The sequence below is a fragment of the Neophocaena asiaeorientalis genome, unplaced genomic scaffold, assembly GCF_003031525.2.
Source record: "Neophocaena asiaeorientalis asiaeorientalis breed wild unplaced genomic scaffold, Neophocaena_asiaeorientalis_V1.1 scaffold221, whole genome shotgun sequence".
Classification (NCBI taxonomy): domain Eukaryota; kingdom Metazoa; phylum Chordata; class Mammalia; order Artiodactyla; family Phocoenidae; genus Neophocaena; species Neophocaena asiaeorientalis.
The window spans coordinates 469,554-483,139 of NW_020173766.1; the positions used below are offsets into that span (position 1 = coordinate 469,554).

General features: G+C 50.6%; 1 protein-coding gene across 2 annotated transcripts in view; it reads right to left on the bottom strand.

Moving 5' to 3' along the window:
- LTF (lactotransferrin) overlaps positions 1–13,467 on the bottom strand; it is a 28,701-nt gene extending 15,234 nt beyond the window's left edge. The window contains exons 1-9 of one of the 2 annotated variants that reach the window (XM_024751404.1): positions 13,416–13,467; positions 9,399–9,565; positions 7,934–8,042; positions 7,452–7,634; positions 6,964–7,111; positions 5,963–6,018; positions 2,267–2,445; positions 1,637–1,811; positions 522–676 (exon numbers count right to left, since the gene is read on the bottom strand). In XM_024751404.1, coding sequence (XP_024607172.1) covers positions 522–676; positions 1,637–1,811; positions 2,267–2,445; positions 5,963–6,018; positions 6,964–7,111; positions 7,452–7,634; positions 7,934–8,042; positions 9,399–9,565; positions 13,416–13,458 — 1,215 coding nt within the window. In that variant the 5' untranslated portion in view covers positions 13,459–13,467. Of the gene's footprint in view, positions 1–521; positions 677–1,636; positions 1,812–2,266; positions 2,446–5,962; positions 6,019–6,963; positions 7,112–7,451; positions 7,635–7,933; positions 8,043–9,398; positions 9,566–13,223; positions 13,340–13,415 lie in introns of those variants that run through there. The other variant, XM_024751403.1, reaches the window with a different exon arrangement.
- Between the last annotated feature and the right edge of the window lie 119 nt (positions 13,468–13,586).

Below are 13,586 nucleotides of genomic sequence, written 5' to 3' on the forward strand. Positions count from 1 at the left end.
AATAGGGTCATGGCTAAACTGTGCCACACCATATAAAAGATACCCTGAAGTCACTTTTGAAAGTGTTTCCAAAGAATATGTCACGTGGGAAAATGGCCATGATACACTGTTAAGTGAAAAGGACTCAAACTACGTAACTGGAACGACCCAGTACTGTTCCGAGCCTAAACTGAGATGAACCGAGAAATCCTGGAGTGGGAAGTTAGCAAAACTCTAACTGTGGTATCTCTGCATGGGGTCCCAGTGTTTTGTTTGTTTTTACATCACATCTTTCTATATTTTCCAAATTACCTGCATTCATCGCAACTCGTTCTTAAAATCAGATTGGAAAGCCCACAGTAAACAGATTGCAGACGGAAAGCTGTGTCTGTTCCCACACTGCGTAGGAGCGAGCAGACCCCGCCCCCGGGGCCGTAGCGCTTCTAAGGTCCGCCTCACTTCAGACCAGATGCCCGTGACTTCGGTCTCCTAGGAGCGCTGCCCCGCCCGCACCGCCCGCAGGCCCGCCGCCGGCCACCTACCAGCACCAGGGCGATGCAGTCCTCGGTGGTGGAGGCCGTGGCGCAGGCCACGCTCTGGTTGCTCAGGAGGCTCCACTTACGGCACTTGCACTCCTCTTCGGGTCCCACCGCGCACCACACGACCCGCGCGCGCCGCGCCTCCACCTCCGCTAAAGCTGCCCGGGGACATGGCGGTCGGCAGGTGCCCTGAGCCCAGCGAGGGACACCCAGGCCCGCCGACCTCCCTGGAGTGCCGGCTCCACTCTGAGCCCCCTTCCTACCCCGACGCTCGCTGGGCGGCAGCTACTTCCTCCAGGGAAGAGTGGAATCAGACACCTGCGCCTCTTTCCTTCCACGTGCTCCTCTCCCCCCTCCACTCTCAGCTCCCCAAACCCTTCTTCAGGCGTAGCCCTCCTTGTGTCTCATTTCTGTTCCTTTGGAGGCTTCCCCGGCCTCGAATCCACCCTTCAAGCTTTAGTGTAATGAAAGAGATACCGAGATATTGCCTAATATCTCTGTCCTACTGGATGAAAGCTCCAGGACACAGAAACAGTGGCAGCCCCAAGAGATGGCCTAGGGGAACTTGAGCCCTGTCCTGACTTCCCCTAAGGCAGGCAGTCACCACCACTGACAACAGCGCAGCTTCCCAGTTCACTCAGACCCCATCTGAAGCCTCCAGTGGAGAAGGAGCCATGGCTGAGCTGGCCCAATGTGGTATCCCAGCCAAGTTCAGGGCCCAGGCACTGGGCCATGTCCCACCAGGCCTCTGGATTTATCCCATGAGGGGCCCTGGCTCTCTTGGTTCATGTTCATACTTCTCACTTCCTGGGAGGCAAACTGACTCTTTCGTCAGGGCTGGGGAGCCTGACGCACACAGGGACCTGTGGCAGTATTATCAGGAGGTGACACGTTCCTTTGGAGACACTTTTCACCTTGACTTGGTGCACAGAAGATGCTCACACTCACATCAAACCTACCATGGTGAAGACTTCCAGTGGCTTGGAGATGGCCAAGTGACCACTACAGAGCAGGGCCAAGCTTCCCATGGGGTGGGGGTGAGGTGCTCCCCGAAGGCCTCACCCATGGCTTACCACCCACACCAGCCTGCCCTTGGGGCCTGCCTGGCCCTCACTCACTTTCTCTCAGGCCCTGCAATGCGGTGAGGTAGCGGAAGCCCAGGTACAGCCCAGAATCTATCTTTGAGGGGATCCTCAAAAACCCAAGGGCAGAGTCTTTGAATAGCAGGTCCTTCTGCCCACGAGGAGAGCCAAAGAGCTGGAACCCCTGTAGAGTGCTTTTTCCACACTTCTCCTAATTAAGGGAAAAGAGAATTATGATGTCAGTGGTAAATAGGAAACAAAAACACAATGTTGAAAAAGAACATCTGGAACTTAGGGATGACTCTGAGAGGAGGAACCTTGGTTGACTTCCTCCCATAGAGGGACTCAAGCCATCCCTGTGACATAGCTCAGTTATGACTTCATCTTTAAAAAGCTGCTGGGTTCCAAGCACCTTAGAGTCCTGAGAATATTGCATTGTCCTCCCCCTGCTTCTACTCCAGCCCATGAGACACCACCAGTCCGTAATGCTAGAAGGGGCTTCATTGTTCCTGCTGTGTGGAATATGGCCTAGAGACAGGCAAGCCACTGCATCTGTGCAGTGAGGCTACAGAGGACTTCTATAGTGGCGGGTAGTTAGGGAAAGAAGGAAGGAACCCCCACCACCACCAAATCCAAGCAGGTTAGGGGTACTCTGGGTGGGGATACCTGTGCCTTGAGGAGAAGCTTCCAGATCAAGTCCTCCTTGCCATCCACACTTCGGGCCACAACAGCATGAGAAGGGATCTGGGCTAGGTGGCACTCCTTGAATGCATCCACTGGCTTCCGAGTGTTGTTTGGGCAGAGCAGCTCATACTGGTCCCTGTCAGCCTTCGCTGGCAGGTTCTCTAGGGAAAGAGGGAGGTGGAGGGGAGCCCAGATGAGGCAACCCCAGATGGTAGCCGTGAGCTGTAGTCCCCCTTCCCCCATAGAAATTGAGCTGGAGGAGACATCTTACACAGTTGACAAAACTGGGGGTCAGAAAGGCAGTGGATTGCTCCAGAATGTCCAGAAAGGTAAAGACAGTGCCCAGAAAGCCTTAGGGGCAAAGCCCACGTTCCTCTGATTGCATCATACAGGCCCTGGGGTTGCTGCAACTCCTGCCTGGCAAGCCAAGGAGGCTGAACCAGACCCATCTGTTTCCACGGCAACTCCACCTAGAAAAGGGTCACATGATGGAGACAAGCCCAGGGTTACCCACATCTCCTGCAAGAATAAAAACAAGAAAAATTTTAAAGCAAGAAATACGGTTGAGCCACTTCTCAACACTTGGGTGTATCAAAAGAAAAGATTATTTTTATGAGTGAGTTCATCCCAATTTGGAACTGTTCATCTATATCACATGTAAACTGCTTCAGAATACATAAAGTGACGGAAACTGACCCAAGTTGTTTTATGAGCTTAGTGTAATCTTGATCTCAAAATCAGAGAAAGAAGTACAGGAGGGAATAATTACAGACCTATTTTACTTATGCATATAAACACAAAAATCTAAAATAATTAGCGAACTCAATATAACAGAGTATTTTAAAACTAATAGATCGGGATTAAGGTTTATCAGTTTATTCCATTCACAAAAGAATGGCTGAATGTCAAAGAAGCTAAAGTAATTCATGACAAGAATGGGTTAAAGGAAAACCATGAGATCATCTTAATCCTAATAGGTGCAGAAAAAGCATTTATATGTTCAACATCTATATGTGCTTTTTTTTTTTTTTAGTTTTAGAAAACAAGTAACATAGAGAACTTGGCAAAGGTATTAAACTTGATAAATGCCACTTATCAAAATATCTACAGCAAAATCATTCTAAAAGAAGAAAATTTAAACAGTCACTTCAAAATCAGGAACAAGGCAAAGCTGTCACGTTGCCAACACAGTATCAGATGACCTGGATTTCACAATTTACTAAAGAAATAAGAGATGTAAGCACTGGGAAAAAGACAAACTCTAATTTTTTAAAGATGAGGTACTCACCTACATAGAAAAGCCAATGAAACCAAGAAAAAACTAATAAAACTAACAAGAGAGCCCAACAAGGCAACACTACAAAAATCAAGTGTTACTCTCATTAGCAATAATAAAACAGAAACTAATACAGAATATGATACTATAATAGCAACTAAAACCATTGAATAGCTGGTAATTAGCCTCATTAAACAATGCAGGAAGGAGTTCCCTGGGGGCCTAGGGGTTAGGACTTGGTGCTTTCACTGCCGTGGCCTGGGTTCAATCCCTGGTTGGAGAACTGAGATCCTGCAAGCCATGCTGCGCAGCCAAAATAAAACAAAAACAAACAATGCAGGAGACCAAGAGAAAAATGTTAAGTTCTGTAAGTTCTATTAAGGGACATAAAAAGAGGTGTGATCAAAAGGGAGAGATTGGGCTTCCCTGGTGGCGCAGTGGTTGGGAATCCGCCTGCCAATGCAGGGGACACGGGTTCGATCCCTGGTCCGGGAAGAGCCCATATGCCGCAGAGCAACTAAGCCCATATGCCATAACTACTGAGCCTGTGCTCTAGAGCCCATAAACCACAACTACTGAAGCCAGCGAGCCACAACTACTGAAGCCCACGCGCCTAGAGCCCGTGCTCCGCAACAAGCGAAGCCACCGCAAGGAGGAACCTGTGCGTAGCACAAAGAGCCAATGCAGCCAAAAATAAATAAATTTATTTAAAAAAAAAAAAAAAAAGAAGGGAGAGATTTATCATGGTCAGGGATTGGACAGTTTGACATAAATATGTCAATTTTTCATGAATCAATTTAAATTCAATACAATTCTACTTAAAGTATGATGTTTTCAGAAATTCAACAAAATAATTCTAAAATTTTAGTTAGAAAATAAATAGCAAAGTGTTGGAGGAAGGTGCTTGCGTGCACTCTCTCTCTCCCCAGACCCCCACAAGCTATTAAGAACCATTACAAGCCAGAGTAATAAATGCAGAAAAATACAAATAGACCAATGAAACAAAATAGCTCAGAAACTGATCCATGATTATAAACAAGCTTGATGTATAGGAGGCTCCACATATCAGTAGGAAAAGGGTGGAATTTTTTACAGTCGTTACTGTAAGGAAAATGATCTCACTCTAAAGGGGGGAAATGCTGAAGCTAAATCCATACCTGATTTCCTAGGTAGAGTACGTATGAACAAACAAGTGTGTGTGTTAGGGAGGGGAGTCTATAAATCTTATTGTAGAAAATATTTATGATCTAGAGGGAAGAGGGCATCTTTAAAAGTCCCCAAAACACAAACCAGCAGGGCAAAAGTGACCAATTTGACCTTATCAATATCAAGGGCTTCTGTTCAACAAAGGTGCTACTGACTGATTTTTTGACTGAGAAAAGACGTTCCTAAAGTCTAGAACCAACAATGGCTGGATATCTAGAGAGAAGGAATGCCTAGCCTTGAATCAAAATCATGAAGAAACAGACATGAAAATCAAGAGGAAAACAGTCAAAGATCATAAAAGAAGAAAGGGAAGCCCAAACTACTAGCAAATATATTGAGATGATCAAACTCACTAGACGTCAGAGAAATGCAAAATAAACCAACAATGACATATCTATTGCTTTACAACCATAGATAATGTGATGTGTGTGGACTTCCCTGGTGGCACAGTGGGTAAGAACCCGCTTGCCAGTGCAGGGGACACGGGTGTGATCCCTGGTCCGGGAAGATCCCATATGCTGCAGAGCAACTAAGCCCGTGCGCTTAGTTGCAACAACTACTGAGTCTGCGAGCCACAACTACTCAGCCCACACACTGCAACTACTGAAGCCCACGCGCGTAGAGCCCGTGCTCCACAACAAGAGAAGCCACCACAATGAGAAGCCCAGGCACCGCAACGAAGAGTAGCTCCCGCTTGCTGCAACTAGAGAACGCCCGCACGCAGCAACGAAGACCCAATGCAGCATTTCTCATCTATTAGAACCACTGAACTAGACAAGTACAACAACACGGATAAATCTCCAAAACAAAATGCTGAGTGGAAAACCTAGATCACATCATGATCGATAATGATCAGTAAAGCTTCTGTGAGCTTAGAATCCAGAAACACAAACCAGCACTACACATTTTGCAAGACCACCTATCTATCTCAGAGGACACGTGTCAAATACGTTGGCATGGGCGTCTTTGAGGGGGAAGAGAAAGACAGCGGGCATAGGAGATTTGAAGAAAACTGATCGTTTAAAATATGAAATAACATAAAATAAGAGCTATGCTCTGTAGGGAACCTTGATGATCGTGGGCCAGGAAGTGAGCAGTCAAATTAGCTCACTACTTGGAATTACAATAAAATGAAATGAAATAAAATAAGGAAAGAAAAGGAAAGGAGGCAGTACCCGTGGCTCTTCCTCTCTTACCAAACACTGTACTGCCTTTCACGAAAGCCACATCTCCAGCCCCGTCCTGCAGACACCTGTGGGATGAGAAAGCACCTGAAGGGTCAGCACAGAGCGGCCCTCCCCGACTTCTTCCTCGTGCCTCCCTGTGGAACAGGGTCCTGCAGCTTGTCTTCTGTGGGCTCCTGATCTGTGGAGGGCAGGGCCCTCAGGCTTTGGGGCATCCCCACTGGGAAGGCTTCAGGGGTCACCTCCAGGTGAATTCTAAGGAAGAAGGGCTCAGGTGCTGGCAGGAGACCCCTGCTTTCTGCTTTAAGGGCTGAGAGGGCCAAACTTTGTCCTTCTATGTAAAAGAGTTTCGAAGCCTCTACACCAGAGGGTAAAAGTAGTGTCCTTGGCCATGTAGCTTTTTTCTCCCAGGACTAAGTGGCAGATGTGCCCTGGCCAGCGGAGAAGCAAGGAGGCCTCCCTGCGCAAAATGCCTGAGTCCGAGAGGCAGATGGGGGAACAGGGGCAGCATCAGTTGGGTGGGGGGTTTGCAGAGAGGAGCTGGGGCCAGTCAGTCAGGAGGAGCCCACCGCCTCCTGGCTCCGGGACAGGCCAGGCTGCCCTGCCTGGCCAGGAGACTGGGACTGGTCTTCTCATGACAAGACTCCTTCAGTCCCTCTGTGGTTATGGAGGGGACAGAGTCAGCAGGAGGAACCCAGGACAACAGAGGGACAAAGCCCGATTCAGGGTTCTCTGGGGGGACAGAAGGGGCCACTGGCCAGGTGGCTGCTCATGGGGCTGGTGCAGAGGTAAGAGGGCACATGTCGGGCCTGGGGGACTAGAGGGGAAAGTGCACTGGGAAGGTGCACTGGGCACCCTCTTCGGACTCAGTTTTTCTGTCTGCACGGCAGTAGGACTGGACCTCCTCGACGGTCCCCACTAGCTGACTGAGCTCTATTTGGGACCAGAGACACGAGCGCTTCCTAGCCGGAGGACATGTGGGCCACTGGGGAGAAGAGGACAGTCTCACTCACTTGAAGGCACCGGAATAGCCAAAATATGGTTCCTGGGAGGAGCAGGCACATTTATTTCCCCCTGTCCCTGTGCACAGCTGACAGAGGTTAGGGTACTCATTTCCATCCACGCAGGGAACACAGCTGGCAGAGAAGAATTTGGCCACAGCTGTTGAACAGAGAGAAATGAACCAGAGTGTGAGCCCACCGGGCCACAGCCAGTGGCACCCCCCAGTGTGCACTCCCTCCACCCCTGCCTGTCAGCCTTTGCAAAGCTAGCAGCTCAGAGAGATGTACTTTGGCTGAGAACAGACTCAGCTGCCACCTCGCAGGGCTGCTGATGCGGGTAGACCCTGCCCCTGCAGGCTTCACATCAGTTAACTTCACCCCTGCCTTGGAGTCATCCCACATGTCCACCTGGGCCATCCCGAAGTGGCTTGTGTATGTGCCACTGGAGTAGAGACCCCAGCCTGAGATCACCCCCAACACCCCTCCCCCAGCCATCTTACCTTTCTGGAGGGGCTCAGGTGGCCCTGTCCAGTTCAAGAACGGGCGAAGTATCCCCATAGGTACGTTCCACCCGGCGGACCTGCCAAAGCCCGTGTGGCAGGACTTCCGGCCTTGTAGCTGGTTCAGCTGAAAGTTGCTGTCCTTCTTCACTACAGCCACGGCATAATACTGGGTTTGGGGCTCTGCAAAAGAGCAGAAAGAATCGAGAGCTCTTAGCCTGGACCGGAGGGAGAGAAGCAGCCCACGCTGGCCGAGCCCCCAGTGGGAAGGGGAATGTGTGCTGCCGTTTCACCCGGTCACCGCAGCCCAGAGCCTGCTCTGTTTCCCCGGTGGGTCAGTGACCGGCCCAAAGAGCCCAGGGACTCCGTTCCCTGTAAGTGTGATGCTGCCCGAGACACCACCTCTGTGGCTCATCCACTCTGACTCCACAGAGCCCAGGGCCCAGGCCACCCCACCTTCTGGGTCCCCAGGGGCAACTCACGCTTTTCCGTCCCGTAGACCTCTGCCGCTACCGGCCGCAGTTTGTAGGGGTCCAGGCCTGCCTCAAACACCAAACTACCATCCAGGGTCACAGCATCTGCCTCTTTTGCCTGAAAGCAGAGACCAGACCGGCTGAGGAGAAATCCCACCCTAAGCCACGCAAGTGAACTTCAGAAGGTCAGAAACCTCCATGGCTGGAAGGATCTTCCAAAGGGTCAGCTTTCAGTCATGTCCTCGCAGGTGCCATGAGAGGTGGCACAAGCCCAAGGCCCCTCTTTTTGGGTAATGAGCCCCAGCGGAACTGCTTTGACTCCTGAGGCTGGCGGGTGGCCGCTTTTTCACGTGGCTTAGATCTCTCCGCGGATTGCAACCTTCGCGATCATTTATATTAAAAGTTGTTCTAGATGCTTTCTCCCCTGCTTTTGCTCTATATTTCTTTAAAGTTCTTGTTTATTAAATAGAAATTTTAACTCTTCATATATCTTAAACTTATCATAATAATAGACCACGTTCATTCCCTTTGGCATATTACCCCTCATATGCTTACCTATTTCTCATATTTGCAACCTGGTATAGATAATGTTTTGCGGACTGTTTTATTCATCTAAAACTGACTACATTTTCTTACTTCTGTAGTGCCTTTATTGATTTTATTGACTTCATGATATTTCATTATAAATGTGGCTGTTCCATAATTTATTAAGCTAAATTTTTAAAATTCCCTCCAATGTTCACCACTTGGGTTCCTTCTAACTCTTTGCTGTTAAAACTGTTCTTTTATGGACAGCTTTGTCCTCATAGCTTGTTTTTCCTTCTGATGACCTGTTGCCTCCGGATAGGCATCTGAGGGTGGGATCGCCCAGACAATAGGCATTTTATCTTCAAGGCCTTGGCTGTCATTGCCATTCTGCTTTCCAGCTGACTCGTTTCTAACTTGGAATGCCACTCGCTATGAGGATCAATTTCACTATAGACTCACCAGTGGGCCAGGGTTTCATTTTATTAAGGGTTCTTATTTAGGAAATGCAGGTGCTAACAAATTGCTTAGATTTGTATTTCTCTTGATTATGAAGGGGAACATTTTCATCAGTATTTTTATTCATTACGAACTCCATCTCCTCACGTTGTTTTTCTTATATGATCCTACGTTTCTTGCCAATTAGAGTTCTTTATAGAGTGTAAACGGCAGTCACTTGTCAGAGCTGTTGCATATTCACTCTGGAGCTTTCAAATTGTTGGCTTAGTCACAATTTCTGTGGCCATCCCAGTTTCCCTACACGTGGTTCTCCACTTCAGAATGTTAATTTCTGCTTTCAAAATAGCACCGTGTCCTATGAGAGAGGACAGCTCCCAGCTTACAGGTGTCCAGGAAGAAGGACAGAGGGAGCAGGGAGAACACATATTCTACTGCGCTCGGATCCTGTCCCTTTCAGTCTGGTCCCACCCAACCTATGGCATGGACTTACTGCAATGGCCTGGATGCATTCAAAGCGAGAGGTCCTCCTCACACAGGTGACAGAGGGAGTAGTACCCAGTATATTCATCCTCCATTGCCATCGGTAGCATTTTAACCACTCTGGTTGTGATATGATGCACCATCGAACGTTTTTCTTAGGGACAGCCAGACACAGTCCTGGGAGAAAGAAGCCGAGGAGTGAGGGCTCCACCACTGCCCATGGAAGAGACTGCCTCACCCTCTCATGGAGTTGTCCTCCCCTTCCCTCTCCATTCTGTGGCTAAGTCAGGCCACTCTCCTCAAAGGGAGGTGTCTTGCTAGCCTAATGCCAACACCATGCTGGCCAGAGGGCTGTAATTCTCAACAAATTAGAGGAGACAATCTGGATTGTCTCTCTGGATTCTTTGCCCTCCTATGACTGACATACTTCCTATCCCCTGAAAAAAACAATGATGCTGCCTTCTATCAGTTTATGGAGTTCTTCCACCTGCTTTCTCCCCCTGGAACCTGGGAAGCAGGCAGGGAAGGGATTATTACTCCTGTGTTTCTGGTGTGGAATCTGACTCTTGAGGACACTGAGTGATGGCTGCTCAGCAGTGGCAACGTCCCACCTGGAATCTGGGTCTCTCTAGATGGTTGTGGCTACGAGCATCTCCCAGAGGATGCCAAAGGAACAAAGGAAAATACACCGCACCCCTTGTCAGTAGCTACAGTAGGTGTTGTCAGTTTGGGTGGGTTTGCCTGAGTTACCACCATTCACCACTGTATCAGAGAGAGGACTCTTATGGGGTGATGGAAATGTTCTAAAACTGATTTACCATGATGGTTGCACCACTTGGTAAAGTTCCTAAAAATCGTTAAATTGTACACTTTAAATAGGTGAATTTTACGATATGTAAAATATACCTCAGTAAAGCCGTTACCAAAAAAAAAAACAAAAAACTCTTGGTTGCAAAAGCCACCTCCCCTTTAGGATGTGCTTTGGGGTGGACCATTCAGCCCTCTGCCACCTCCTATTCATGAGTCATCCCCTGCGCAGTCAGACCCACCAGGGTATTGAGACACCCGCCAAGGGTATGGCTGCCACACCCTTCCTCCACCAGCCATCATCCCAGGGACATCTCTGGGGGTGTAATCTGTCCTTGGAAACCTTCCTGGAACTGTCCTGAAGTGAGAATTAGCCTTATCAGATTCAGCCATTTGTGACCCAATGGCATGTCCTGGATGCTCTCTGCATACACAGCACTGAGTGATATACAGAGGAACATGCGAGCAGACAGCACCAGCTCTCACCTCCCACCTGGAGAGGCAAAGACCCAAAAAGAGGACGCCAAGTATGATGAATGCTCTAGAAGAGAACAAATACCAAGCCAGGAGTGATGTCCCCATGACCTCAGCCAATAATGGGGGGTGGGGGCATTCCAAGAGGTGGGAACAATGGGCCACGTGCACGACAACGGCTGCAAGCACATTCTACGCAGGTCTTTACTCAGCCCTTCATGTGTTCTGCCTCCTTCAACCCTCCCAGCCCCTCTTTATTGTGAGTTTTGCCGATATCCGCATTTTCCAGGTGATGAAACTGTGGCTTCAACTAGTTATGTGGCTTGCCCAAGGTTTCACAACTAATAAGTTAGGATCTAGGATTTGAACCTAGGCAGTCAGACACCAAACCCCCTGCCTATTTAGGCTAACTGGGTTAGAGACGGGCTGCCATGGAGATGGGGCTGGTAAAGTGTTTGGGGTCAGATCATGGAGAGCCTCCAATGCTGGCCCAAGAAGTTCTTATTGGGAAGCAGTGGAGCAGTGACTCATTGGGAGGGCAGGGACAGGTGGACTGAAACCTGGGAACCAGGCAGAAAGGCATCGAGAATGGAGAACAGGGCACAAATAAGGAGTTGGTGTCCAAAGTTAGCTTAGTAATAGATAGGACCTGAAGGGAGAGAGCAAAATGAAGACCATGTCTCAAGCTGGGGGGAGGGCGTGAGCAGGGGCAGGAATGGGAACATGGGGAAGAGCTCGTTTGCTCCCCTGGGAGGGGATGAACCAAGAAACTAAAGCATCACTGAGAGGTTTTCTGAGATCCACAGTCCCCAGCCCCCCCCCAAACACCAGGGCTGGGTGCAGAACACAGCATTCTGCTCGCCCCCTCCACAGCTCCCACCAGCCAGCTCTGAAGCTGTGTGTCCCTCTCAAGACAAAACGCTCCCTGAAGCAGGTCTGGGCCTGGCCCCTCCTGTATCCCTAGCCTTGCTCCTGATCTGTCTCAGTCACTCAGATGCTGCCCACCTGAGCCTCGAGGAAATCTTCCTGAAAGTACAAATCCTCAGATTCCTTCTGTGCAGACATGTAGTGCCCCTGTCTCAAAGGCAGGGGCTGGGATGGAGTTACTCTTCCCACCCCACCCAGCCTTTGCCAGCCAGGACACCCATGAGAAGCAGGGCAGGAATCCCCTAGGGCAGCTGCCACTCCTTCCGCTGGGTAGGACAAGGGATTCCGTGACACTTTGGAACATTGGCCACCATCCCGTGGACTGCAGGATTTAAACTGCAGACCTCTGTGGGGGCCAAGACAACCAAAGATTCAAGTGAAAATGGAACCCAGTGGTGCAACTCTGAGCCAGAATCCAGACCACCGCCCATAACCACCTCTAGGAAAGCAAGGCTTCCTACCCCTCGGGCCTCTCCCAGGTGGCCCTGACCCTGTGCTGTGGGCCCAAGCAGGCCACGTGTCAGGGAGCAGAAGGGAAGTTGGTCCTGAGCAGTTGGTCCTGGCTAGGCCAATCCTGCCTTAGAGAAGAGAGAAAAAACCAATACCCATGGGAAGGAATTTGGAGAAGGGGACCAGAAAAGACAGGGACAGGTTTGGGGGCATAAGCTCATTGCTATCCTTTAGCCACCCCTTTTCATCCAGGAAGCTCCCAGCCCAGAGTAGATGCTCTAGGACAGGAGGAGGCTGCACTGGGCTGCCGCTGGGGGAAGGGGGTGACACCTGGGCTTTCACTCTGAGCCCCATGCACACACACTGCCTAGGTGCTGACGCCCTCGAGCCCTTACCGCTGCTGCCCTGGACCCTCCCCCTCCACTGCAGGAAGCCCTGCCCTCACATTTACATCACTAATGTCCATCATAGGTGAGTGTCTTGGGAGCATCCCAGAAATTATTTCAGATACTTGGGTACAGAACTAACAATTGTTTAGTCCCTTCTGTTTAGTCCCCTTCTAGTCCTGGCACATTAAAAACCAGAAACCGATCACTTCTCTCACACCCTCTGGCAGAAGGGTCCCATCAGCAGGGTCTGTGCCACCACCCCTGACCTTCTGCAGTGAGAGGCTTGTGTACACCTTTGCCTACCACAGAGCTGGTGGACCCTGCCCCCTCCTCACAGCTGTGTGGGAAGAGGATTGGACCATTTTTAAATGAAACTAAGGTTCAGAAAGACTCTCTCTTGCCCAAGTTACATAGTCCTTGCAGGAGCTGGGATCCCATCTCCAGTCTCCTGTGTATCTTGGGCAAGTCGCTCACCCTCTCTGAGTCTCATTGTCCCCCCCATGTATATGCATGTAACAGTACTATGGGTAGGACAAAATGGGACAGGGACCCGAAGACGCTTCGGGGAGCTCTGCCAGCTCTAGGGAAAAGACCCAACCTGCTTCGCGGAGCCCTGCTCCAGCCCCTCCCCAGGCGAGTGGGCGGGAGCCGGCCCACTCCCGGGCTCCTCCCCCGCTGCAGGCGCTGGTGCCCACCTGGCGGTGCGCGGGACCGGGATGCCCGCACTGAGGGGCCAGGGGACCCGGACGCCCGCCCGGAGGGGCGTGCCCCCAAGTACCCGCACTCACCAAGGGCCCCAAGGGACAGCAGGGCGGGCAAGAAGAGCTTCATGTCTGGGCTCTTGAGGCGACTCCGGGAACGAAGGCTCTGCCACCTGCGCTTGCTCTGCACCCATTTATCCAGCGCTTGGTGACCTCACGAGGTTAGCCACGCCCTGCGGCCCAATAAGCGCCCCACCCACCCCAAGTACCCGCACTCACCAAGGGCCCCAAGGGACAGCAGGGCGGGCAAGAAGAGCTTCATGTCTGGGCTCTTGAGGCGACTCCGGGAACGAAGGCTCTGCCACCTGCGCTTGCTCTGCACCCATTTATCCAGCGCTTGGTGACCTCACGAGGTTAGCCACGCCCTGCGGCCCAATAAGCGCCCCACCC